Here is a 27,856-nt window from a genome sequence, read left to right on the forward strand (position 1 = left end):
CCTGACAGAGTCAGGTGCTTGGAGCAGTCTGAGCCCTTATCCACTGTCCTCCTGGCGCAGGGTGGTGTGTCTGGCATTCTGCATGCATCCAGTAAGCACCAGTGGATTATACAGCTGAATATGGAGTTCACTGAGGAATCATGGTGAGGACTCAGCACTAGGCTAACCCCTAGAAAGCACAAGCCCAGCAAGCCTTGGGGTTAGGAATGACTTCCAGCCGGGCGGTGGTGGCACATGCCTTTAATCCCAGCACTTGGGAGGCAGAGGCAGGCGGATCTCTGTGAGTTCGAGACCAGCCTGGTCTACAAGAGCTAGTTCCAGGACAGGCTCCAAAACCACAGAGAAACCCTGTCTCGAAAAACCAAAAAAAAAAAAAAAAAAAAAAAAAAAAAAAGGAATGACTTCCAGAAGACACTAGGGTCCTACTGACCTCAGGATAGTGTCTTAGCTGGGGTTTCTATTGCAGGCCCAGTAAGATGAGGCGGTGCCCAGTAAGTTGGCAGATGCTGAATTCAGCTGGCTACAGGAGAGGTAGTGGACTTGTTAGCCAGCTTGGGTCGAGATCCCAGATAACACAGGGGTACATGAATTTGAGGTCATAGGAGGTCAGGCAGGCAGTCGTATTATATGCTGCAGGTGGTTGGGCATGCACACCCACATCTCTTCCAAGTGCTCCTCTGCTTGTGTCATAGACCTGTGGCTTTCCCTTCTGTGCTCATCGCAGTCCTCACAGTGATCACATAACTGATTTCTGAAGGTTGCACTGGAATTGTTTCTCCCTGGCTCTGCACTACTATGGCAGCTGCTGGGTTGTTCAGAGATGGCTTCTGTGGACACACTCCTGTATGCTAGCACAAGTTGCCTGTTCAAAGCTCCTCCACTGGGTTTCCCAAGGCCCTAGCAGCACTAGGACCTGGTGATTCACTTATGCCCTCAGCCTGCTCATCAGCAAGGTTCTGGCTCAAATAAGGGGGGTGGGATAGAGACAGCAGGAACTGAACAGCAGACACACAGTAATTCCAGCTGTCAGGTGGAGCAGGAACAATGGAGCAACAGAGATAGAAGCTCAGGGTGGGAGCCCCTGTCACCACAGGGCTAAAAGCAGCAAATTACCCCTCACCAGCATCACGGCTAATGACTCACGCTTATTTACAGTGCGGTGCTCTTCCTCTCCAGAAAACACAAAGCGAAACTCGGAAGGAGCCAGTGGGTGCTGTGAGGCCATCTTTCTCTGCGATACAACTCTTGTGGTGAGGGGTGACCCTGGTACTAGAGGGGCAAGGGCCAGGCAACACTCAGGAGAATCACACATTCATCCTGCAACCCTACTTCGCTACTGAGCTAGCTCCAGCTTGGAGGGTCAAGAGACCTCTGGAAGCTTAGCAACATAGCTCACCCTTGAAACAGGACCCAGACAATCAGGAAGCAGATGACAGTGGTGTGAGGTAAGTGTGCCAGTTGTAGCTCCAGCAACCCTATGAGAGCCTTTATGGCAAAGGGGATGGGCAAAGAGGTACAGGGCTTCTTGTGACTTTAGCAGGTCAAGAGTTGGCAGGATTGACTGGGATTTGAGCCTGGGTGGGGGTGGCGGCAGCGTTAGACCTGCAGCATAGACCTGGGGTTTATGGCAGATCTGCAGGAGCATCCAAGGTACCAAGTTCTAATCTGTCTGGAAGAAGGCAGCTTTCTTCCAGGGCAGAAACCCCTGAGGTCTGGAGGAGGGGTAGTAAGGGGGAGGCTAAGGAGGAAATGGGACAGGAGACCACCAGTGCATGACTGTCCCCTCCTCCTGTTTGATTACTGGCTTCCACGTCATATGATCTGATGTTCTCGAAGGATTATTGCTTGTTCAGTGGGTGCTTTGTGCTTCTCTGCACTAGTTAGCAGGCAGAACTGATGAGCACTCCTAGCTTCTTGGGCTCGTGCTCAGGATGGGCATTTTACCCTAACAGATGAGCAGTACTCAGGTGGTACTGTGCAGCCAGCGGCTTTGACATGTGAAGTGATGCCAGTGCAGGCTGTTTATGCCAGAGGCCCATGGGGCCAGCAGGAAACAGAAGCTGAGGAAAGCGGAATACCAGCAGAGCCTCAGTGATTTCTCTGAAGCATGGCCCACTTAAATGTAGGCATACAGTCACTGGCAAGAACCCAGCCCTTCCCTATGGCTCACCTGCTCCATAGACCACAGAGTACACCACTTTTTTGGTCTGTTCTCTGTCCACGTGTGTCACATGCTCCATGGGAATGCCCTTCCTGCATGGAAAAATGGCATATTATCCATCATTGTCGTCGGCACCGTCTGCAGAGGGACAGAGCTCAAATTACATGCACACTGCCTCCCCTGGAGCCAACCACCATTTAAAGCCCGGCCTGTCCAGTGGGCAGCAGAGACTTGCAATGTGTGCAGCATCCACCTAAGACTCCCAAACAGACACCACCAGTGAGGCCGTGGCCCTCAAATTCTGGTGTGCCCATAAATCAAAACCAAACACTGCTTTTATAAAAGAATGTCCATCCAACTTTAGGGGAGCCTGTGTTTGCCAGGGCCTGGGCCACAACTGTGGTCATTACAGAGGTGAGCTGGTTTGAGTCCTTTGAAGTCCCTCACAGAATTGGACAACCAGCTGCTGCTTTGATCTCCCACAGAGAACAGGGTGAGGCCTACATCGGACTGCCTGTGAACCAGCGTCTCAGAGATTAAAGCTGAAATCGCTGAGAAGCTCAGAGCCCCAAGAGTTTCTCTTCCCTGCTGTGCATTTCCTAAGAAGAGCTTCCCTTGACTGCTGCTCTTGAAAACATCCTTAGCATCTACACCAGCCTCAGTGACAGAATAAGCACAGATCCAAGCACCGAAAAGACAGAAGGCTCTCTCAGCGTTTGTGATTGTGCTTCTGTGTAGGGCTCCTGTGGTCATGGTATTCCCAACTGTCTTAGCCTTCACTTCCTGTTTACACTGCACATCAAGGTGAGGGCTCAGCCTTTCTTAGGCCTTTTCCTAGCACATTACCTGCCCTGGGATGCCTGAGGCTTTCTAGATTTCCTAGCTTACAAGGTGACCTGACTTCACGAGGCATCTCTTTCCCAGATACCCCAGTCTTGCGCGCTCTTGTTTACCTCAACTATTATTTTTGCCCCAGACAGCTGCAGGTTGTTTGTTTGCCTTATGATGCGGTTGAGTGATGCCCACTGCTTCTCTGCACTGGGTTCTGTATCAGGCACACACACAAAAAAGTGATAAGCACCCTTGTCAGTCAGTCCTTCGGGTAGTTCCAATAAGCGAGAATGGAAACCACTACACTTCTTTGCAAATGAGGTGCACACTGCTCCCTTCAGAACCAGGGACCAGGTTCTATGCAGGAGGAAAACATGCAGTTGCCACAGGGGGTTGACTGAGGCAAAGCCAGGGCAGAATAGACCACAAATCTCTCCTTCCATTCTCAAGATGCCTTTTTCCAGCATTTGTCTGGTGGGAGTAAACCATTGCCTATTCTCCAGGGTTCTGGCAAAGTTGGTTTTAGCAGGCGTTGCTTGAGTTTTCAGTGTGTCTGTGGGGGATGGCTCCAGGGTGCTGCCTCCCCCAGCACTTCCACTGACATGTTAGATGTCATTCATTTTGATCACCCAATTTCTATCTAAGTAACAACACATCTGTAGCTTCCCCTTTTTCTGTTGTGCTGTTTTATATACTTGTTTATCTCATCCTTAAACTTGATTTTATAAAGAGCTGTGGGGCCATTGAGATAAGCTTCTATGCCTATAGATTACTAGGATTTATAATAATAGATATTGTAAAAATGGTCATCTTATCAAAAGCAATCTACAGATTCAATGCAATCTATATCAAAATTCTAACTCATTTTTCACAGAAATTGAAAAAATAATCTTAAATTTCATATGGAAATACAAAAGACTCATGATATCTATGATATCTAAAAGAATCCTGAATTAAAAAAACAAAACTGCTGGAGGTATCACCATCCTTGATCTCAAGTTATACCACAGAGCTATAGAAAAAAAAAACAACAGCAACAACAAAAGCAGCATGGTACTGGTATAAAAACATATACCAAACTGACCAAAGGAATGACATTGAAGACCCACATATAAGCCCATATTTCTACAGTCACCTGATTTTTCCAAAAAGAGGTTCATGATACGCACTGGAGAAAACACAACTACTTCAGCAAATGGTGCTAGTCAACTGGATAGCTACATGTAGAAGAATGAAACTAGATCCGTATCTCTTGCCTTGCACAGGATTCAGCTCAAAACGAATCAAGGATCTCAACATAAAACCTGATACCCTGAACCTGGCAGAGGAGAAAGTAAGAAATTCCCTTGAACTTACAGGCCTAGGAAAGGGCTTTCTGAACAGGATCCTGATAGCACGGGCATTAATACCAACAATTTTCAAAGTAAAGCATTTTCTATGAATGGAAATAAAAACAGAAATGACATAGTTTCCAATGGCAACAATTTATATCTACTAATGGGTTATATAGGAAACAGCAATGAAAATTCATAGCCCTAAATCCCTCTATAAATAATTAAGAAAGTTTTAAAATATTTTCAGTACAAAACACAATAAAAAATAAGAAAGCTAACCGAAACAATGTGAAAGGAAATTATAAAGATGGCATATTAGTGCACATTAAGCAAATAATCTATTAAGTAGGCTACACTGCCAGCATGAAGAATAAACAATTTCATTACTTCCTTGTACCTACAAAACACCAAATCTTTGCATGGCATGAGATACCATATGTAAAGCCAAATTAACCACATAGTGGGAAAAATCTTTAACACATTTCACAGAGGAAGAGCTTGTATCCCTAGCAAACAAAGAACTTAAATATTAAGGAAACGAGGGCAAAAAAATCTTTTGCAAGAATGGGGCAAAGATGGTTACCAAAAGAAACAGTATAACAAACTGTATCTCTCAAGCATATAAACTCCAACTTTCTACCAGAACATTATATAAGTTTTATAGAATTACAGAAAGAAAATTCTAGGTCAACAATTACAATTGGACATTAAAATTTGTGTGTGTTTGCATAGGTGTTTTGGCTGCATGTGTCTGTGCACCATTTGCATGCAGTACCTGCAAAAGCCAGAAGAGGGCATTTGATCCTCCTCTGAATCTGGCATTACCAACAGTTGAGAATTCTGTGTGGGTGCTTGGAACTGAACCTGGATTCTCAGCAAGAGCAACAAGTGCTCTTAACCCCTACCCATCACTCCAGGCCCATAACAAACATTATAACATACTCTTCTTAAAAATTTATATAGATTAAGTGAGGAAGCAAACAAAAATCAGAGAAAAAGAACTAAACAAAGAAATGAAGCTCAAGCTATTAGTAACCAGAAACCCATAAACTAAAACTACCCTCTCAGTCACTGAAACTTCATTAAGTATCAACAGACAGGGCTGGACAGGGCTGGGACAGGGCTGGACAAGGCTGGACAAGATAGGGCTGGACAGGGCTGGACAGGACAGGGCTGGACAGAGTTGGACAGGACAGGGCTGGGCAGGGCTGGACAGGGCTGGGAACGGGCTGGACAGAACAGGGCTAGATAGGGCTGGACAGGACAGGGTTGGACATGACAGGGCTGGACAGGACAGGACAGGGCTGGACATGGCTGGACAGGACAGGGCTGGACAGGGCTGGGATGGGGCTGGGACAGGGCTGGACAGGACTGGACAGGACAGGGCTGGGACGGGGCTGGGACAGGGCTGGGATAGGCCTGGGGCTAGTATAGGATAGATCTGTGGATAGGCAGGTAGAACAAATGTTTAAAATGTATTGTATTCAATTTTAATTCCAAAACAAATGATCCATATTGTATATACTTGATTAGGAAACAATAACTCACTTAGAAACTAAGGACAAGGATAAAAATAAGTACTTAAATGTATTATTTTCTATGCCATCCTTGATTTGTGTCAGGTCTCTATAATTAATAGATCGGGAACGCTCCTCCAACGGCCATGTGTCAGAAGCTTCCTGCTAGCCTTGGTGCGACTTTGTCAAAGATTAGAAACATTATACGCATGTGCACGTGTGAGATCAGCTGCATCAGAGTCAGGGCAGGGCACTGGGCCCCTGGAGCTGGAGCTATAGTTGACTACAAGCCACTTAATAACTGAACTTGGATCCTCTGCAAGAGCAGCTCTAACTGCTGTGCCCTCCCTGCAGCCCCTGTGGTGAGCCTGGGGGCTCTGGTCCCGTCTGTTTTGCCTTCTTGTCATGAAGCAAATGATGCTGATCCACCGCATGCTTCCATCATGATGTGCTGTCAGCCTACAGCAGTCAGACCATGGGGTTAACCTCTGACACTGCGAGCCAAAACAAACCTTCCTCTGTAGAAGTTGGATCTCAGCTTTTGTGACAATTACATAACACTAACACAGTTGCCTTCTTGTCTGTTTGCTCCTTGCCTGTCAACTTACTGAGCTGAAACTTCTCATGCCTGTTTTTAATTTTCTGAAATACAAACTTCACTGTAGACACTGATTTTACTTTGCCTCATATATTTTGATATACAGCTTCCATTTCTGATGATTTCCTCATTTTCATTCTTTCCTGCCCAAATCTATCTACCTGGACTACAAATTTTCCACCAAGAGCATTTTTTATGAAACATTTAAAAAATTTTTTTTATGTGCGTTGGCATTTTGCCTGTATGTATGTGGGGGGTGCCAGATTCTCTGGAACCGGAGTTACAGTTGTGAGTTGCCGTGTGGGTGCTAGGCATTGAACCTGGGTCCGCTGGAAGAGCCATCAGTGCTGTTAACCACTGAGCCATCTCTCCAGCCCCATGAAACACTCTTTTGTTTACAATCTTATCACAGGGTCTTTCCAGGACCAATGATACTACACCATTAATTGGGGACATGATTCACTCAGGCCTCTGTACCAGCAGCTCATGAACGAAGGCAGATTCCTGTTTGATGTGTTGTCTGGAGCAAACATTTAAACAGAACAATTTGCACCAGGTAGTGGTAGCACACACCTTTAATCCCAGCACTTGGGAGAAAGAGGCAGGGGGATCTCTGCGAGTTTGAGGCCAGCCTGGTCTACAGAGAGAGTTCCAGGACAGCAGAGCTATACACAGAGAAACCCTGTCAAAAACAAAAAGATACGGAGACAAAAGCAAGCAGGATGCCCTGCTTACATCTCTTGTGTGATGATAAAATACCTGTCAGAGTGTTAAGGAAGGAAGGAAGAGTTTGTTATTTTGGTCCATCATGGTGGGAAGGCCTGGCAACAAGAACTTGAGGCAGCTGGCTACATTGCATGTGCACTCATGAAGCTGAGAGAAATGAATGCTGGTTTCAGCTCGCTTTCTCCTTACTCATCCAGGACTCCAGACTACAGAATAGTATTGACCTATTATAACAGGTCTTCAATTAACACAGTCCACAAACATCTAACATCAAAGTCCCCCAGACATGCCTAGACTTGTGTCTCCTAGGTGAGCCTCAATCCTGTCAAACTGACAATCGATATTCACCATCACACTGGGCATGGTGGTGTAGACTTACAAGTTACTTGGAAGTCTAAGGCTGGAGGACCATCACTTAAGCTCAGTCTGAGCAACACAGTGAGAACCTGCCTGCCCTCAGCATAAAAAGGCAGCATTAAAAAGTCAATAGACTTGATGGCATAAAATAAAAATTTTGAGTATATAATTTCACATTACCCAGCCTCTTAGAATGCTCAAGTAGACGGATGGTAAGTTCAAGGCTGCCTAGACTTATGCAGAGCATTTGAAGCCAACCTGGACAACTTACTATGACCATGGCAAAAACCAATTCTTTCTACAGAGCTAGGGATAAAGCTCAGTGATAGAGCATCTGCTTAGTATATGTAAGGCTGTGGGCCTAGTCTCCAGAACAGGAGTAAATGTAAATAAAGGCCAGTAAAAAACTGGGGGAAGGGCTGACAAGATGGCCCTGGGGTTAAGAGCATTGGCTGATCTTCCAGAGATCCTGAGTTCAACTCCCAGCAATCACATGGTGGCTCACAACCATCTATAATGAGATCCGGTGCCCTCTTCTAGCGTGCGGATAGAACACTAAATCTATCTATCTATCTATCTATCTATCTATCTATCTATCTATCTATCTTAAAAAAAAAACAACACTGGGGGAAATCGGCATTACATCTGCCAAAGGAATAAGAAATCACAGATGTCACGAAAATACAAATGACAAAATGAGCAAATTATACATATAAGCAATTAATAGAAGAGAAATAAATGATCAATGATAAGTAAAAATTTGGCTTGAAACAATTAAGCAAATGTAAATATACTCATTAAGAATTGTCTTATCACTGGGCGTGGTGGTGCAGGCCTTTAATCCCAGCATTTGGGAGGCAAATCTCTGTGAGTTCAAGGCCAGTCTGGCCAATAGAGTGAGTTCCAGGACAGCCAGGGCTACATTGAGAAACCCTGTCTCAAAAAACCAAAGGGAAAAAAAAAGAATTGTCTTACCTACAAAACTAAGCAATATAATACCTTATAATAATGGGTGGTGCTTCTGATACATGTTCATATACACTTCTGATACAAAATCAAATTAATATCTTTCTGAAAGAAATCCTTACAGTATATATGGACTCTTTACCTTAAGATTCCTCTTCTGTGAATTTTAGTTTCTAGATAGAGACTAAATTTGGTCTGTTTGTTTGTTTGTTTGTTTTGAGAGGGTCTTTCTACATTGCAGCCTCTGCCTCACTTTGTACTCCTCAGCACCTAAAGGTCTTAGGCAAGATGATGAGTGCTGATAGCCAACCCGGCACAGCAATAAAAGCCTTTCTTCAGGGAACTGCCTGCCAGTAAAGAGCTGTGAACCCCTTAAGCCTTGCCAGTATTTCCTGCACAGCGGCCTTGGTCTCATGTCTTTTGTTTCTATGCCTAAAGACTCCCAAGTCTCTAGTAAACATTAAACCTTATATAACTACAGATGGTTAATAAAAATACTTATAGATAGATATGTACGTACAGGGAACACTCACACATGCATTTCCTTCCACTGCCTGATGAGGGACTAGAAACAATGACTCCCCAACAGCAAAGCACACACCCATCGCCTAGAGTTTGGCTTCTAACACCACCTTCTTATAGAGAGAACAGGGTTCTAGCACTGAGGCAGGAAACATACTAGATGAAGCCTGGGAAACCTTGTAGTGCCAGAAAGTAGGTATACACATATGCACACAAATGTGCGCGCGCACACACACATACACATTTAAAGAAGTACAGTTAAAGGGACACAGGAGCCAGCTGAATAAATCAAACAACAAAACAAAAGCATTTCTAGATTATAACCTAAATAGAATATTCATGAGCCCAGATGACAAATAATTAACTGAATAAATTAATAAATAAACAAGAACAGACAAATTCCCTGTGTAGAAGAAGTATGAATTATGTTCATTCTTTGAACTAAGAAGGCAGGGCATCACTGTCTACCCCTCAGTTGTAGACTGAGCTTCATAATTCCTTTCCCACAGGGTAGAGACACCTCTGTAGCCCACTAATATCAACAGTCACAAGTTCTCTTGAAGAGTGTCCTTCAGGTGAGGTCGTGAGACTGTGATCCTCCTCCTCAGTCCATAATCCTATTATAAGCATCAAGCTGAGGACATTCTACAAATGCCTGGCCAGGACTCATTGAAACTGCCATTTGAATGAATAAGACCACCATGGATACTCATTCACACATGAGTCTGGATGAGCATTTTTCATTACTCTCAGGTCACATGGTACTTTCTTTAGCTTTCAGCGGAACCGCCAGAATGTTTCTACAGTGAATGCCCCATTTGTCCACTGACAGTGGATGAATGTACTTGTTCTATCTTGTAGGAAAGCAAATTTGAAGACCCACCATTGAGTTCTCTAACAGCTCCAGTCCTGGAGCCCCTAACAAATAATAAATCTCCTACAAGGAGCCACACAGGCGACACAGTGTCTTTTTTGTGTAACTGAGAACTTCACATGGTCACTCCTGCCCATCAGATCACATAAGCAGTGACAGTTGCATCTGTGGCCATGGGAGGAAGTGACTGACGCACAGATTATAGCCCTCACTGTCATTTCATGTGCTGACACCCATGTGCATGCAGATGAGAGAACCGGCACAGCCACTGGCTTCCTTCAGAAGTGTGCACAGCCTGACAGCAACCATTGATACTTACCACTTGAATAGCTCCCAGTTTCTCTCCCCAAGATCCTTCTCTGAGCTCCCATCTTGTCACCATAGTTACCTGTCATCTCTTTGAGGATGGAGCAGGAGTGGTGACGGACTCACTTCCTTCACCAGTGCATGAACCCTCCCTGCACTCACACATCCAGGCCATTCCTAGTTCTTGTTGGTTCCACCTTCTAATACCACCAGAGTTTGGACCTTCTCACCATCTCTACTGATGTTTCCCTAACGCTTACTGGATGGTGACAAGAACCTCTCAGCCTTTCCCATGCTATCATACTTCTTGGCCAGAAACAACAGTGAAACACAGAGCCCCTTCCTGAAAGCCATTCGATGGACATTTGGTCAATGTCGACATTAATGGAACACACATCTATCTTTTCCGCTTCAGATACATTATTAAAATAAAGCAAAAGAGGCAGGTGGTGGTGGTGCACACCTTGAATCCAAGCCCTTGGGAGGCAGAGGCAGAAGGATCTCTGAGTTTGAAGTCAGCTTGGTCTACAGAGGGAGTTCCAGGACAGCCAGGACTGTTACATAGAGACACACTGTCACAAACAAACAAACAAACAAGCAAATAAAGCAAAGGAAAAAAGTATAAATACATGCATACAAGAGAGAAGAAGGATGTTCAGCAAACAAGAGAATTCCACATACTTATGAAGAGTAAGGAATATCTGTGTGTGTGCATATATGCATGTGTGGGTTCATGTGTACCTGTGCACAAGTAAGTGTACATGCCTTCAGGGTGGCAGCCATAGGGATATTTAACTTTGTAGGGCCAGGCACAATCCAAGGTAGAAGATGGGGCTGGAACTGGGAAAGGTATGAATTCAACACATATGTAAAGAGTGGTCAAGTCTTCTAACAACCTGTCACTCTATATCCCTCACCTAAAACATGGATCTAGCTAGACTCCCTGACCCAAAAATGATGATGATGATCATGAAATGAGCCAGTGAGTTTTGATGGTTTTGACAAGCTTCCCCGATGAGCTTCACAGTGATGACCCACAGCAATCACTCCACAGTCCTCTGTCTCAAAGGAAACCTTCAAGTACTGCTTATTCATGTGAGCAAACACAGTAGAATGTTTTTAGCCTTCTCCTTATTTCTTCTAGCAAGAGTGATCTCTGTGACTCTGTCTTTTGCTTTAATACTAACATAAAATTGCAGTCTGGTTTCAGAACTGAAGCTTTACTTTCACAGGCTTACACAATGGCTTCTCAGAATCTTGCACTTATGTATTCAGCGAACCAGCACCAAGGGAGGCTGCCGCCAAGTTCTATGGCCAGCTCCAGATGTAGTCTAACCCCCTTCTACCATAGCTACAGTAGTCTCTGTATGCCTTGCTAGTTAAATCAGGGAAAACACTTCCTAAGACAGTTGCTTTCCAGTAGGGAACCCCTTCAACTGCTCAGTTCACTCTCTCTGATGGATATGCATTTTCAGAAGTTGGTGCCTTCGACTGGCAGTCTTGCCCCGAAGCATCTTTCTTATTGTTCCAATGCAGAAACTCGGATTTCTCTTCATCAGAACTCTATCAGTTACAGCTGCTTTCTTTGCACTTGGCTTGTCTGCAACTTTAAACTCCCCAAATTCCATATTTTCTATACCTTCCTGCTTTGACTTCTCATTCCAAGCCCCAGTAACTGTATAGAACAAGAGCCATGCCTTAATTCAAACACTATGCTGCCTTAAAATTTCCTCTACGTGACTTAGTCTATTATTTTTGCATTCTGCCTCACTTAATTTTCAGGACACAGACAAACTAGCCAGATCATTTGCCAGAACTGTGACCTAGCAGCCTCTACCCCAGTTTCCATCAGAGGTTTTTCCCCTCGGAAACCTTGTGAGCCAGGCTTCCACTGCCCACATTCTTTTCAGCTTTCCACTCTTCCACACTTTCACCAGAATGGCCTAGTAAATTCTGCCTACAGCATTGTAGGCTTTTCCAGTCTTCAATTCTATATTCCTCCTCATTCATCCTGCCAAATTCCAACGGCCCACAAGTTGTACGGTGAGGTTTGCTACAGCCTCAACTCTACCTCTTTGTACTGATTTTCTGTATTATCATGTTGTGACAAAAATCCGTGACAAAATCAACTTAAGAGAGGAAGTGTTTACTTTGGCTTATGGTCTGAGGGGATAGGATCTATCATGGTTGGGAAGGCATAGGGGGTGAGCTTGAAATAAATGTCCAGTCACTTTTGTTCACAGTCGGGATGTAGAAATACATGAATGTTGATTGTCTTAGTTAGGGTTTCTATTGCTGCAATGAAACACCAAACCAAAAGTAGGTTGGGGAGGAAAGGGCTTATTTGGCTACACCATTCATCGTTTCATCACTGTTCATCACTGAAGGAAGACAGGAGAGGAACTCAAACAGATGGAGCAAAAGCTGATGCAGAGGCCATGACGGGTGTTGCTTACTGGCTTGCTAAACATGGCTTGCTTATCCAGCTTTCTTACAGAACCCAGGACCACCAGCCCAGAGATGGCATCTCCCACCATGGGCTGGGCCTCCCCCATCGATCACTAATTAAGAAAATGCCCTATAGGTTTACATAGAGCCCCGTCTTATGAAGGCATTTTCTCAGTCGGAGTTCCCTCCTCTCAGATGACTTTAGCTTGTGACAAGTTGACATAGAATCATTCAGCAAACTGATGCTCAGCTTGCCTTCCCCTTTCACTTAGTCTGTGATTGCAGCCGTGGATGGTATGGACACACTTAGGGTAGTCTCTCCTCAGCTAAAGTACAGAAATGCCCTCACAGACACCCTCGAAGGTATGCCTCCTCAGGATTCTAGCATTCTGTCCGTTGACAGTGAAGAGTTTCCAGGTGGATTCTGTTTCTCTGACTCCGACCACTTTCTCTTGAGCTCTGCACTGCTGTGTCTCCGTACCTCTGCATTCCTGCAGGTCACTGTTTCTGCAGCACTGACCTCTGAAGCTCAGCCAACAACTCACCCACAGAGTGGAGGGAGTGGGAAGCACAAGTCGGATTTCTTGCCCTTCCTGTGTAGCTATCACTGCAATCTTGCTGCCTTGAGCCTTAAGCTCTTGCCTTGCCCTTCCTGGACACGTGGCTCCCACTGGATCTGTCTGCACTTCTTATTGTACTGGCTGTCTAAATAGTCTCCTTTAAAGTGCCATGTAAGGTTTGATCTTCTTTTCTGCCAAGGTTCTTTCAGAATTCCGAATACAGGGTTAGAGAGAAAACTCAGTGGTTAAGAGCAATTAATGCTCTTGCACAGGACCTGAGTTCAGTTCCCAACACCTACATCAGGTGCCTCACAACCTCCTGTAACTCCAACTCCTATGGGATATAAAGGCTCTGGCCTCCACAGGTACCTTCATTCATGTGCACACATAATCATACATACACATGCACATCCATGCATGTATACATAAGTTAAAATAATAAAAATAATTTAAAAAAATTTTTGAGACAGGTTTCTCTTTGTAGCTCTGGCTGTCCTGGAACTCACGCTGTAGACCAGGCTTGCCTCTAACTCACAGAGATCTGCCTGCCTCTGCCTCCTGAGTGCTGGGATTAAAGGTGTGTACCACCACTTCCCCGCTTAGTTTTCTCTTTTAAGAACTGAATATAAATACACAAATTTGTTATTGCTGCTAATGTTGGGTTTTGTTAACTTTGTTTTTTGAGAGAGAGTCTCATGTTTCTCAACTTGGCTTCAAACTCACTACAAAGCTGAAGACAACTGAACTATTGATCTTCTTGTCTTTACTTCCTGTGTGTTGGGATTATAAGAGTAAGCCACCATGCCTGATTTACTGAGGACACAGCCCAGGATTTACTGAATGCTAGGCAACTAAGATACATATCCATAGTGCTGACGTCTTACAGTATGCGTGAGAAGTAGACAAGAACAGATCAGACAAAGGAAGAAAGGCATCGTTCTATGAACAGAGCAGATCTTTAGCTCTGATGGAAATGATCACTGCCAGAGAATGAGCCTTCCTTCAAACCTGGTTGGCTGGCGTGGTGGGTGGGGCAATGCAGACTCCATAGGTCAGTTGAGCAGAAAGTCTCCCGACTGCCTTGTAAAGTGGGGAGTAGTGCACAGTCCTCTGGGGCCTGAGTGCCTGTCATTCCAGCAGAAAAGGGACACTGGGCCAACAAAACAGCAATCACAGGTGTTAGGGGGAAGATTTCTTGAAAAAAGAGAAAAATGTGTTTTTATTTGCTGCTGATATTGAAAATTCCTCTATCCCCACATTTGGGAATAGGAGAAATAATTATATATTTATGATTACATGATACACATTTATTTGTGCCTTTTCAGCTTATTTATATTTAATGTTTATTGATACTATTAAGTTTAATCTTTCCATTTTAGTATTTGGTTTTTATTTATCTTATCTGCATTTTGTTCTGCTTCTTTCTGGAATCATTTTAGGTGAACCACAAGTTTTTAATACCTCTTTTTACTTCTTCCATCAATATTTTAGCTGGCTGTCCTTTAGCATTGTCTTACCTTAGAAATGACATATGCATCTTTAAGATCTGTACCTACCTCTAAGTACCAGAACACTACTTCATGGCTATTGTAGGGCCTTTAAGCCAGCAGAATTCCACTTGTGCTCCCTACCACCCTTTTTGCTTTTGGTGTCTTTATCTTTTATTTCTGCCTGTGCTCTAAACTTAAAAAAGATATCGCAGAATTCAAATATTACAAATAACCACACATAGAGTAACATAAATCATGCAAGACAAGTTGTGTAAAGTAAAGGGGAACGTATTTCATCTTTGTTCATTCTAGAACTCTATTCTTTCCTGAAGACGTGGTCCTCTGTGTGATCTTGCTTCTCTTCAGTCTGAAGAACTTTATGCCATCCTAGTAGTACAAAAGTACTTAGACAAACTTCCAAATGTTTGCAAGTCTGAAATGTCTTTTTTTTGCTTTAATCTTTGTAACTTTCTAGATAGAGAATCCCAGACTGTCCAGCATTCTTTGAATGCTAACCGAGTATCTTCTGCCACTGTTTTTGATGTAATTATACTGTTGTTCCTCTGTCAATGTGTCTTCCCTTCTGTTGCTAGTTTTAAGATTTTATTCTTGTCTTAGGTCTTTACAATTTTTATTTTAATAATTGCCCATTGTGTGACTTTCTCTGCATTGAATATTTAGGATGTTTTAAAGTTTTTTGATATGTAAATTATTATCATTAATCAATATGTGAACGTTTTCAGCCATATTTATTATACTTTGCCTTAATTCTCTCCTCTCCTCGTTGATCTATTTTATTTTATCCCATGTATGGGTTTTAAGTGGTCCATGTTTTTCTTTTCTCTTTGTGCCTAATTCTTGTCTCTGTAAACCAGCATAGATTCATGGATTCTTTCCTAAGCTGCATTTTCCCCTCCTCCTCTTTTTCCTTCTTCTCCTCCCTCTTCCTCCTCTTCCTTTTGAGATGGGGGTCTCACTGTGTAGTCTGGACTGGAATTCACTACGTAGACCAGGTAGGTTTTGAACCCAAAGGTCCACCTACTTCTGCCTCCTGCGTAATAGGATTAAAAGCATGCACCACCACACTTGACCTAAGCTGCATTTTCTATTCTTGTTCTGATATAGTGTTCTTCACTTTAATGTCTCATCCCTTTTTACAGTGTTAGTGTATCTCTTAAAGTTCGTCACATCTTAGCACTTTTCATCTAAATATCTGGTTGGGTCTTTTGAGACAGAGATTTACTAGGTAGGTCTGCTGGCCTTGAACTCACAAAGATCCACCTGCCTCTGCTTCCTAAATGCTGGAATTAAAGCCACACACCACCATGCCAGACATATTTTTTAGTATAATATTATACATATATACTATATAATATATATTATACTAAATATACTATATATTGTTGGACCTTAAAGTCCAACCACTGAGGAGGAGTTGCCCCAAGAGACCACTTTCACATCGCAGTTGATGTAACAGCAAGAGGATTTAATTCTGTCGTGACAGGGTCTTTAAGCTTTTGAGAAGCCAAAAGACCCCAAATGACTGTCACAAGCTACTTTTAAAGTAAAAAGCCATAGAAACAAGGGGGGAGGGAAACTCGGGGATTGTTCTTTAACTATTAGAATTGGCTTATTCAAAGGGCTATTAACAATAATTGGTCTGAGCCCAGGCTTGAGAGTGGTTACCAGATCAGGTGAGGTAAGAGGAAACATTTGAGGGTTACTTTGACCCCTTCCTAGGGACTGACCCCTTCCTGTGGACATCTGGGGGTATCTTGTCCCAATTCTAAGAACTAAGCTCTATCTGGAGAACATTCACAAGGACACAGGGAGATGGAGAGTCTCCAACTTTCCAGTACGTGCATATGTAGTTGTTAGGTTCCCAGGATGGGGAAAGCACTAAGGCTGAGAGGCCTCAGAGTTGTCCTGGAGTTTTACATACATGTTTGTTTTTCAGAGCTGAGGGCTGAACCCAGGGATTTGATCTAAATCCTCAACCCCTTTTAATATAGTGTTTTACTAATTATCTGAAACTTTCATACAATGGATTTTGATCACATTTATTTCCTATTGCTCCTAGGTCCATCCTTCTACTTTTGTGCCCTCTTAAAAAAACCCACCAAGTCCAATTTGTGCTGCCCATGGCTGTTGGGTTGTCCACTGGTGCATGGTCCCTCTCCCAGTGGCCATACTTTTAAACAAAACTGACTTCCCCTCTGCTCCCTGCCACCACGCCTCCAGAGGTCATCAACTGTGAAGAGCTACTCACGTTGGCATCTTTAGAACAATTTTTAAGAACACTCAATAACTTCATGTCTGGACTGTTTCTTTGGCTGATTTTACTGAATGTTTATTCTCTTGATCACAGGGCACATTTCCTGTTTCCCTTTATTTAACTTATTATATACTGCACATTTTACAGTGCTACATTTTACAGTGCTGAGGCAATATTTATTTCCTTTAAAAGGCACACTACGGTCAGGCCACAATTTGATTAATCTGTGGTTAGGTTGGGTGTGGACTTCATTGCAATCATAGTCTGATGCAGAGCACTACTGGTTTGAATTGCTTTGTGAGTGGGCCCAGAGACTGTCCTTCTCTGAGGTCTACAGCATAGAACCCTTAGAGCTTCCCAGCAGAGCTGTCGGCTTTTCAGATTATAGGAGATCTTTCCCCCTGTGACAAACCAACTGCAGTTTTCTGGGTTTCTAAAAAGTTGTTTTGCCCTCTAGTCCCAGCCTGACTTTCTGTATCTTGATTTAAAGAGGCTGGACCACTTGAGATGGGTGGAGATCTCAGTTTTTCTGCCCCACCATTGCCCTTGGAAGTTGAGGTTCAGAATGCTTTCTGTTGATGCCATGCTAAACCACAAGTTAATTAAAAGTTTAAGTGGTCTCTCTTCCCTCCTCTAGGGATTAGAATCACTTTTCATGGGCTCTTTTCTTTAAAAGGCTCACAATTTTTTTGGATTCCCATTTGATTAGCATACTTTTGTTCATCCTTTTACTCTAAGGTGGCACCTATCTTTAAAAGTAATTCCTCCCCCCCCCCCCCCCCCCGAGACACGGCTTCTCTGCGTAGTCTTGATTTTCCTGGAACTTGCTCTGTAGACCAGGCTGGCCTTGAACTCATAGAGATCCATCTGTCTCTGCCTCCCAAGTGCTGGGATTAAAGGCATATACCATTACTATCCAGCTCTAAATGTCTTTCTTGGAGGCAGCAGATAGATAATTTTTGTTTCTTGATCTATTTAGTCAGTGTCTTTTGATTGGAGAATTGAGGAGAGTGATATTTAAAATTATTACTGAAATGTGCTAGTTGTGTTGATTGTGTTATTAATTTGTGATGTTGTTTGTGTTCTCAATGACATTTTGTGTTTTAATAATTATGACTTTGTATTTCTTTCTACAGTCTTTCTTCTGTCCCAAATACTGCTTCTTGTATTTTTCTTAGGTTTGGTTTGTTGGGTATAGTTTTTTAAGACTGTTTATGTCATGGGGAATTTTTCTTTCTCCTTAAATCATAGAAGATAGTTTTGATGGATATATTATTTTAGTTTGGCTGTCATAGTCTTTTAAGACTTGGAGTTCAATTGCTCCAGGCTCTTCTGGCTTTTAAAGTTTCCAATGAGAAATAAATTGTTATTCTGATGGGGTTTCCTTTATGTGTGACTTACCTTTTATTCTCTTGCAGTTTTCAATACATTTTCTTTGTTATATATACTTAGTGTTTTAAATATGATATACTGTGGCAATTTTCTTTCCTGGTCTTGTCTGTTTGTGTTGTGTGCGTTTTTTCATTTGTATGAGTGTGTCTTTCCGTAGTTTAGGGACGTTTTCTATGATCTTGTTGAAGATGTGCTCTATGCTGTTAACTTGGGATTCTTCTCCCTCATCTATGACTATAATTTGAAGCTTTTTTTATTTTTTTTTTTTTTATTTTTCGAGACAGGGTTTCTCCGTAGCTTTTGGTTCCTGTCCTGGAACTAGCTCTTGTAGACCAGGCTGGCCTCGAACTCACAGAGATCCGCCTGCCTCTGCCTCCCGAGTGCTGGGATTAAAGGCGTGCGCCACCACCGCCCGGCTGAAGCTTTTTTTAAATAGTGACTAATATTTCCTGTTTTTTCCTAATTTTTTGTGTTCCTTGATTAATTGGCTTTGATCTTCTATTTTATCTTCAAGACCCAATATTCTGTTTTCTGCTTGATTCATTCTGTTTGTAAGGTGTTCCTTTGATTTTCTAGTTGGGCTACTGGGCTTTTCAATTCCATCTTCATTTCAGCTTGAGTCTTCTTCAGTGTTTCTTATTCTGAATTCTCCTTATTCAATTCTGTTCTTATATCCTGAATTGTCTTCACCATTTCCATCAGCCTTATGTTTGTATTTTTTTGGGCATCAATCAGGTATTTATTCTCATTAAGTTCTTTATCCTTGATTTCATTGAGCTGTTTCTTTGTATCTTCTTTAAACTTGAATTTTTGAGGATATTTATCACTTTTCCTTTAACATATATACATATATATATATATGTACTATATACTATTTACTAGTAGATATTGGAGAGAAGATGCTGGCTTCATCTTTAATATTGCTGGTATTCCTTTAATGAGATCTGGGCATGTGGACTTCCTTTGCTAGTTTTGAGTTCGTTATGGATATATCAGGATGGGGGAAAGAATGTGGGGGTTGGGTCGGATCTAGAGGTTGGAAGTGTCTTGGGTGGAATGTAGTCAGGTGGGCAGAGGGAACTGGATTGGTTTACAGGATGTGCTTCCTGTTCTGACCTGGGGAGTGTGGGGACTGAAAGTCTGTGTGGAAAGGTTGAACACGACATGGGAAAATCCCTTGGTCTCAGGGATAGGTAGGCAGGATACTTGCCCCAGCTCAGAGCTCCTCTGCAGCGAAGGCAGAGAAGCCCAGACTGGGCTGCTACACTGGTTGTGGGACCCAGGTTAAATCTGGCAGATTGTAGAAAAGGCATGGATGAGGAGGTCAGGGGTACTCAGCAGGCTAGATTCTGGAGGAGGAAATGAGAAGTCTGGTTATAGAATGGGGTAGTGCAGACAGTGTAAAGGGTCCTGTGGGTCAATACAGGTCTTGATGGAAACCAAGCTATTAATTAACTGTGGTGCAGGAGGAGGTGGTGGGACTAGGCAGGAGCACAGGATGTGGGACCCAGGCTAGATCTTGCAGGTTGCAGAAAAACAAGTATCGGGTACTGGTGGGCATCAGCAGGCTAGGCCCTAGAGGAAGACATGGGATGTCTAGGGATGGAGTAGGGTGGGAGAGCTCAGTTTGCTTCTTGCCCATAGACAACTAGAAGCTCAAGGATTATGTCTCAAATAGTCACAGAATATTTTGGCCAGCATTAGTGTTTTTATAGGAAGTGCAGCTCTCAAAAATGTTATCAGCTCCTTCCCTTTAACTCCAGTCTTCTCTATCCCCCCCCCCCAAAAAAAAAAACCACTCACAACTTAAGAGATGTGTCTTCTTTTTACATATTCTGGGCACCACAAGGAATTGAGAATTTGTGGGAGAGCTGTAGAAGTTTACTCTTTACTGTCCTGTTTCCAGAGTCGTGTCTCCCAGTTTTTCCCCATTTACTAGTAGTAAGCATCAGGAGTATACCTTTGATTTATATTTTTAGTCCACAGGCCTTTTAAGGCTTATCTTTCACTGGCTAAAGATGAGAATCATTACTATATTCAAGTCAGAAGGCACATTTCTGGAATCTCATATTTCTCTTTCATGTCCACTTATATACCGGCCACTTGATTCTTGAGTTGGCTTCTTTTGTTTCTTCCATTTTGCCACTAGCAGGCAATAGTTATCAAAACATTTTCTTGACTTTTGTTGCCTAGTTCTGCCTGAGAGAAAGCCACAAGTTTACTACTGCAACTGTCTTTATCAGCTATCATAGGTAAGAGTTATACCCAATTCCACTTTCCATCTCCAAAGGACAGCTCCTCATTGCTGGGCACCTGACCCTAAGTTAGGACCGTTTTGTTAGCGTAGCATCTTAAGAACTGATTTCTGATAAACGAGAGAGGCAGGACACCTTACAGACTTCCTGCCCCACAGCCAGAATCATTTGTTACAGCATCTTTTTTATCATTGCTACATTCCATCATTGAGATCACAGCGATCTCCATGACTTCTTCTAAACCCTGTCCTCCAAAGTTTTCCTAGGAAACTGTTACTTCTTTGAAAAATGCTATTACATATTTTTGATTACTTGCTTTTTTGCTTGTTGCTTTTGGAACAACAGAGCATTTATAAGCTGCCGGCATTCTTAAGTACGTTTGATCTGCATTTTTACCATGTGCTATTCTGGTCCTCTGTTTGGAACATAAAAATCATTTCCACAGCAACTAATTATAGTATAAGTCACAAATGCCACATTACTACTGCTGTGGAGGCTGGAAGCAAACATCATGCAAATTCTAAAAGCCTCTTATTTTGGAAATTCTTCACTAAACTATTACAAGCTAATAAAATACAGAAAAGACACATAATATCCAATGCAGACATGAACTTTTCACATCAGCTCTATGTGTGATAAGCTTGACACAAATCTGGAGAGGAAGATTTTCTGTCTCATGTTAAACCTTTGCTAAAAATCAGTTGAGCATGCCTGTGAGGGACTGTTCTGTGCCTCATTCCTGCTTTGCTAGTCTGTGTCTCCAGCCCTCTACAACATCACTATCTGTTCATCACTGTACACTAAATTTCACCAGGTAAAGTGACCATTGTAGCTGGTCTAGCATTTCCCCCCATGCTTTCCATATACATTTTAGATAAGCTCCTCTATGTGTATAAACATACTACTCGGACTTTAAAAGAATTGCACTCTCTCTCTCTCCCTCTCATATCTATCTATCTATCTATCTATCTATCTATCTATCTATCTATCTATCTATCCATCTATCATATCTAAACATATGGACCTATTTAGGAGAACTGATATATGTATACTGAGTACAAACACAGTATGTCTCTTGATTTATTATATCTTTGATTCTTTCCTTAGCATTTTCTAATTGTATTCATAAAATGTTTGCTGACTGAATAATTAACAAGAGATACTCCCTGACTTATGAGTGGGTTTTGTCTTGCAAGCCCACTGAGCTGAAAATGAACTTAGTGCAGCTAAACTCCTGCACACCCTAGTTTGATGGAGGAGGGTCATTTGCCTATGTGTTACTTTCATTGGTTAATAAAGAAACTGCCTTGGCTTTTGATAGGACAGCAGCTTAGATAGGCGGAGTAGACAGAACAGAATGCTGGGAGAAAGAAGGCAGTGAGGCAGATGCCATGGAGCCAGCCGCCAGGTCAGACATGCTGAATCTTTCCCGGTAATCCACCACCTCGTGGTGTTACACAGATTATTAGAAATGGGTTAATCAAGATGTGAGAGTTAGTCAATAAGAGGCTAGGTATAATGGGCCAGGCAGTGTTTAAATGAATACAATTTGAGTGTTGTTATTCCGGGTGTAAAGCTAGCTGTGCAGGAGCTGAGCAGGACGAAAAGCAGGCCTGCTCACCTCATCACTACACTAGTGTAGCAGCACAGCACTGGGCAGAGCACTGCTTCTCCCTTTGACTGCCTGTCTGAGGCCTAGTGTGGAGAGAGCACCATACTGCATACCACCAGCATGGAAAGTGATCCATCTCCAAACTACATGGTTCTTACACCAGGGTATATAAGAACATCCACGTTGGGTTGTGTGCAGTCTCTCTAGAGAGGCCATAAATGGTGTTGGTTTTAGTTTCACTTTCTACATGTTTGTTGTCATTTTAAAAGAATGATATTTGATTTTTGTGTGTTGATTTTGAGTATTGTGACTTTGCTGAACTCAATATTAGTTGTAGTAATAAAAACAAACTTGCTTGGGTTATATTGTTTGGATAACAATCATGTTATCTGCAATTAGGAAAGTTTTGTTTTTTTCTTGTCCAGTCTACCTGCTATTTCTTTACCTTTTCTTGCATTTTTAATGAGTTATTATTCATTCCAGGGGAAAGAAAGTATCCTATCTTTCCCCACTAACTACCACTTAGCACTGGGCAGTAGTGGCACACACTTTTAATCCCAGCACTCAGGAGCCAGAGGTAGGCAGATCTCTGAGTTAGAGGCCAGTCTGGTCTATAGAGTGAATTCCAGGACAGGCAGGACTATACAGAGAAACTCCTGTATAGAAAAACCAAAACCAACCAACCAACCCAAATAAACAAAAAACAAAACCAAAAAAACCCTAAATACCTTTTAGCTTTTTAAAAGAATTAAACAATTTTTTTTACCCAATTGAGGTTGTTCCCCTCTATTTATAACTTATTGGGGATTTTTGTCAAGAATGCTGAATTTACTTTACAACAACTAACATGGTCCTATTATTTTCATTCTTCAGCTTGATTTTATGACAATTTACACTGATATATTTTTAAAGTTGAAATACTGTTTAACTGCGAGGATAAATCTCTCTTGGACATGGCATATAATTTTTTATACATTGTTGGATTTGAGTTTCTATTATTTTTGTGAAATATTTTTTGCCTACATCCCACTAAATTCATAAGGAACATTAGTTTGCACTCTGTTCTAGTTTTAATTTTCTTCGTACTGATTTCACCAAATGGATTGGTGATTCACCTACTCCTGTTTTGTAAAAATTGATATCAGTTCTCTTTTCTAGACCTGGTTAAATTCTCAACAAAACTATCTAGGCATGGAGGTTTATTTTTCAGAAGTTTTCAAGTTACAAATATAATTGTTTAGATAGTTTTAGTAGTTTGCGGAGGTTAAGACACTGTCTTCTTGAGAATGAAGTTGCTATTTTTGAGTGCTCTTATACTCTGAGGAAAGAGCTGTGGGGACCCAGAGAACACAGCACATGAGCAGAGTGGCTTTTCAGAGCTCTAGCCTCTTAGGCAGAGGACATCCACTTCTGAGATAGAGGCAAGCAGACATCTGTGGAACGTGAGAAGTCTTTGGAGAGGTTGATGACTGGGTGTCAAGAACACAGAGATTCATATGGGCTCAATCACTCTCATTGCATGGGTTTCTCTTGTGCTCAGGATATGAGATTGAGAAGTGGCTGTGGATATCACTCAGGGCTTAAAAGAGCAACCAGAGCAGAGGGCAAAGGCACCCTCATCCCAAAGAGGACAGCCACCAGAGTTGGGCACAGGTGAGAGAGTCTAAGTGATGCTTCATGTATATCCTGTGGACCTGGACAAAGTGTCAAGAAGAGTTAGGCCTTGAAGCTCAGTGTTGTGAAGAAAAGAGAATGACATCACCACATGTGTGACAGGTACAGGCCAGGGAAGTGCTGGACAGTGAGCATGGGAGCAGGCCAGCGAGGATCAAATGTGCATCTGGTGGCATTAAGATTCAGAAGGGAAACATCTGAGAGAGGACCTTGGCCAGGTTCAAATATATGAGACTATCGGAGTCATTCTTACTCAAACCACCACACTGTTATTCCATCTGTATCTATTTCCCTGTTGTCCCCATCAAAAACAATTTCCACGGTTACTTACTCTTAAGTTCAGCTTAGCATTTAGTAGTACTATATTCTCACCCCAATCCTACCTCTCTTACATAAAATATTTCCTGACTTTTATTACTCAAATAAGAACCTGTGGCCCTGGTATTCTGGTGAATGCATAGGATAGCCTAGAATATCAGTCTCCACCTTCCCCGTACTTATTGAGCAGATGCACTGCAAGGCCCAGGGCTTAGTAGGGTGCAGCAGGAAACAGATGGAGCTGCATTGCGTATGTGCATCAGGCAGGGAGCTACTGAGCTGGGGAAAGTCAGGTTGATTTGCCAAAATGGACTTTTGAAGCCATGAGTGCAGGGCATGCTTTGTTGGGGAAGGGTCTTCCTGAGTACAAAGTAAAGAGGCTTGAGTGAAGTGGACACCAGTGTGCTGAGGACTAGCCAGAGAAGACCAGTAAGTGGGCCATAGCAGCTGGGCCTAACCTGGAGGGGAACAGTCCTGACCCCATGATGGTTACACGCCTCAGGGAAGACTGACAGCAGAAATGAGTACTTAGAGACAAGTGCAGGACCTTGTGTGTGGATCAGGGATACTCTTTCTGGAAGGCTCCTGACAGAAGCAGTTGACAGGTAAAATAAAGGTGAGGAAAAAGGAGGAAGTCACAGGGAGCAGTTTAATGGAAGAGGCATAAGTTGAGAAGCTGGCACCTGTGACAGCTGAGGCAGGCATTTCCTAGCAGCAGCTACCCTACTCCTTCTCTTCCTGACTCTGTGCTAGCACTGACATACCTATTTAAACGAGCCGCCAGTTACAGTCTCTAGCTTTTCCTCATCGGAGCAGGGCCAGTTGGTATCCCTTTAACTGGACAGCACTATTCTGCCTGGAAAGTGAGGAGCAGCAGATGATTGCAGTGGGTTCCATGAACACCCTGCTACTCCAGATCAGAAGGATATGTGAAACCAGAACTCTGCACCTGCTTTCACCTGTCTGGCAGCTAGCTGGTCTGCTACTGGGAGGAAGAAAAGTTACTGCCCAAGAATGGTGATTCCGAAAAATAGGTAGACTCTAAAGGCAGAGAGGCACACTTCAACAAAACCTGAAGTCTCTGGCTACTGGAATTCCCACAGAGTTGGGGGCTGCCACCTGAGGCCCATTTTTCCTGCCCTCTGAATGACAGGGGTGAGGGTAGGCACAGTGAGGACAATGGCCTTCCAATAAGAGTCCCACAGATCACACATCCAGCACCTGAGCTTCTCCTGTGACTCATACTTACTATTTTTATTCTCTTACACTTGTTTTACGGGGACAAGTCACAGTTATTTCATAATTAGGAAGCTTTGGCACCATAGTCATCTACTCTTCTTTTCCAAACGATTAACTACTAGAGAAAAGTTTAACTTCTTTTTCATGAAAATAGCTCTGGAATAACTTTAGACTTTTAAAATCACATCAGTATCCCTGCAGACCTGATAATACTGTTCCTTGTTATCTTACCACTGTGAAGTCAGGGTAGAAAATACATCATCTCTTTCAGATTCCTGGAATAACTTCAAAAGCTCTGGATCCTCAGATAAATGTGCAAGAATGCGCAATTCAATCTGTGAAAAATCTGTGAAGAAGAGTTCTCAATCAATTTAGATTCACCCCCATCATTGGTTTACCCCAAATCACTCTCAGACTGCCTCCCCATGAGGCTCAAGGTCAAAACATTTCTTCCCATCTGTCAGGCTCCCTTAGCCTTTGGACTATGGGCTCTTTTCTATGCCAGCAATTCTACAGACCTGCTCTTCCTCTTGCAAGGTCAGCAAAGCCTCCAGGATGGACAAAGTTCATTCATTCACCACATCCATTACAATTTTATGAAGCTCTCCTGTGTGACAGGATCCCGCTGGGATGTGTTAATAAATAATGTAGACAGAGACCCCTTCTTCCATGGAACTTAGATTCTAGGAGACATTCTGATAAATCATCTGATATGTCAGAGGGAGAGAAATGGAAGATTTGGACCAAGGTATAGTTTGGCAGAGAAACTGGTGTCATGGTGAGGTGGTCAGTTCCATTGCTTTGGTCCTCAGCAAAATCACAATGAACAAAGACAGAAGAGGGAAACAGGAAGGGCTGTAGGGGTTTGAAGTACAGGGGCACAGTGGCTAACAGGGCTGCTTGAGTTAGCAAGGGGAGGGAATAGGGGGAGGACAATGGAGGAAGAAGCAGATTGAATGAGTTATGCCAGAAAAACGAGGGGACCCTGAAAGCAAAATGCCTGTTATTATTTAATGTGTATAATAAATCTCTGCTTTATATAAAGTTTGCTTTAGGATTTATTTGCAAGAATGAGTTCTATATGCATCTTTGCATTATTTAGTTGGTAAGTATTTGAACTGCATGAAAATGCACAAAGTGAGCTATAGTGAGAGTGGCATCCCTCCACCATCCTATGCATGTACCTGCTGCCAGGAAGGTGTGGCCTTTGGAGGAAACAAACAGGGCTCTTGGGGAGATGGTGACGGTCTCCTCTTCTTTGCCTGAATTGTCATTTCAAAAGCATGTGATGAAATTCACTGTCAGATGACTTGCAGCAATTCCTCATACAAAATTATTTTAATGTCAAATACAAATAAAAGTCTAGATTTTTAGTTTTCTATTATCAAAATTATCTGTTCTGTCTAGAATTATGATAAAGAAAGGAAAAAATCAGACATTTACATCCAACAACACACTAGTCAAGCACTAGAGAGAGAGCCTCACTGATGGGAAGCTCTATGCAGAGGCCATGCAGCTATGTGGTTCCTACTGGGTACCCCATAAAAGGGCAGCCGAGACACAGGGGCTGTGGTTTGCCTTTGTTCCTGCTCAAGGTGACTCTGTATGTTTGGAAAGAGCGCTCTTGGCTTTGGTGGTATTATTGTGCCTCCTTCATCAATGCCCACAGCACGGCGGCAGCACTGACATGGTCACGGGTTATTGGGAGTAGACATCCTAGAACCCTTTACCAGATTAGAACTTTCCCTTTTTAAGAAATATGATCATAAGCATTACAGTGGGATAGCTCAAAAGAAAGGTTCTTCGTATGCTTTTATAAACATCTCCAGAGTACTTGAGATTTTATTAAAAGCCAGGCTATTGTGTGTACTTTTGTTTGTTCTTTATTGGGAAGTTGGTGGGGGAAGGATGGTGGGAAGGGAGATATTTCCCTGGTATAATTACCATCTATTTTAATGTGTAAACTGCTAAAAGGGAGGTACTATATCCTTCAGCTGCTTTTTATTTTTTCAATGTAGGCTTGCACTAATCATGCAAATAGAGAGGAACACTTCGGGAAAGTATAGCAGTTACAATGTAAGAAAGTATACAGACACTTCTGGACTTTAAGAAATGCCCCCAAGAGTTCAGTGAGATAGAAAGTAATGTGTTACCTTTAAAATTCCGAGGCATAGAAATCTGAATTGGGTGCTTGGAGATACCTTGGATGTTCTGTTAATAAGATAATAGCTTTAGTTAAAATATCTACTTAACTTAATCTGTTCCATTCAAGGGCATTTAAAGCATAATATTTTATTAAATATATACTGCCAATATGCCATGCCTAAGCATGTTAACGTATAATATAACTGCCTAGTGTGAAAGTTTCAATGGAGACACCACTGCTTACAATCAGCAAGTG

The 27,856-nt window shown here is 42.6% G+C and overlaps 1 protein-coding gene across 1 annotated transcript in view; it reads right to left on the reverse strand.

Annotated features, from left to right (window-relative positions):
• LOC121459515 (DNA polymerase nu-like) overlaps positions 1–27,856 on the reverse strand; it is a 149,765-nt gene that overhangs the window by 22,035 nt on the left and 99,874 nt on the right. The window contains exons 16-19 of the mRNA XM_041669393.1: positions 27,609–27,666; positions 26,640–26,717; positions 25,687–25,801; positions 2,171–2,253 (exon numbers count right to left, since the gene is read on the reverse strand). Coding sequence (XP_041525327.1) covers positions 2,171–2,253; positions 25,687–25,801; positions 26,640–26,717; positions 27,609–27,666 — 334 coding nt within the window. The remainder of the gene's footprint in view (positions 1–2,170; positions 2,254–25,686; positions 25,802–26,639; positions 26,718–27,608; positions 27,667–27,856) is intronic.

Source organism: Microtus oregoni, unplaced genomic scaffold (genome assembly GCF_018167655.1).
Source record: "Microtus oregoni isolate MIOR12 unplaced genomic scaffold, Mior012 000019F_ref0000042, whole genome shotgun sequence".
Lineage (NCBI taxonomy): Eukaryota > Metazoa > Chordata > Mammalia > Rodentia > Cricetidae > Microtus > Microtus oregoni.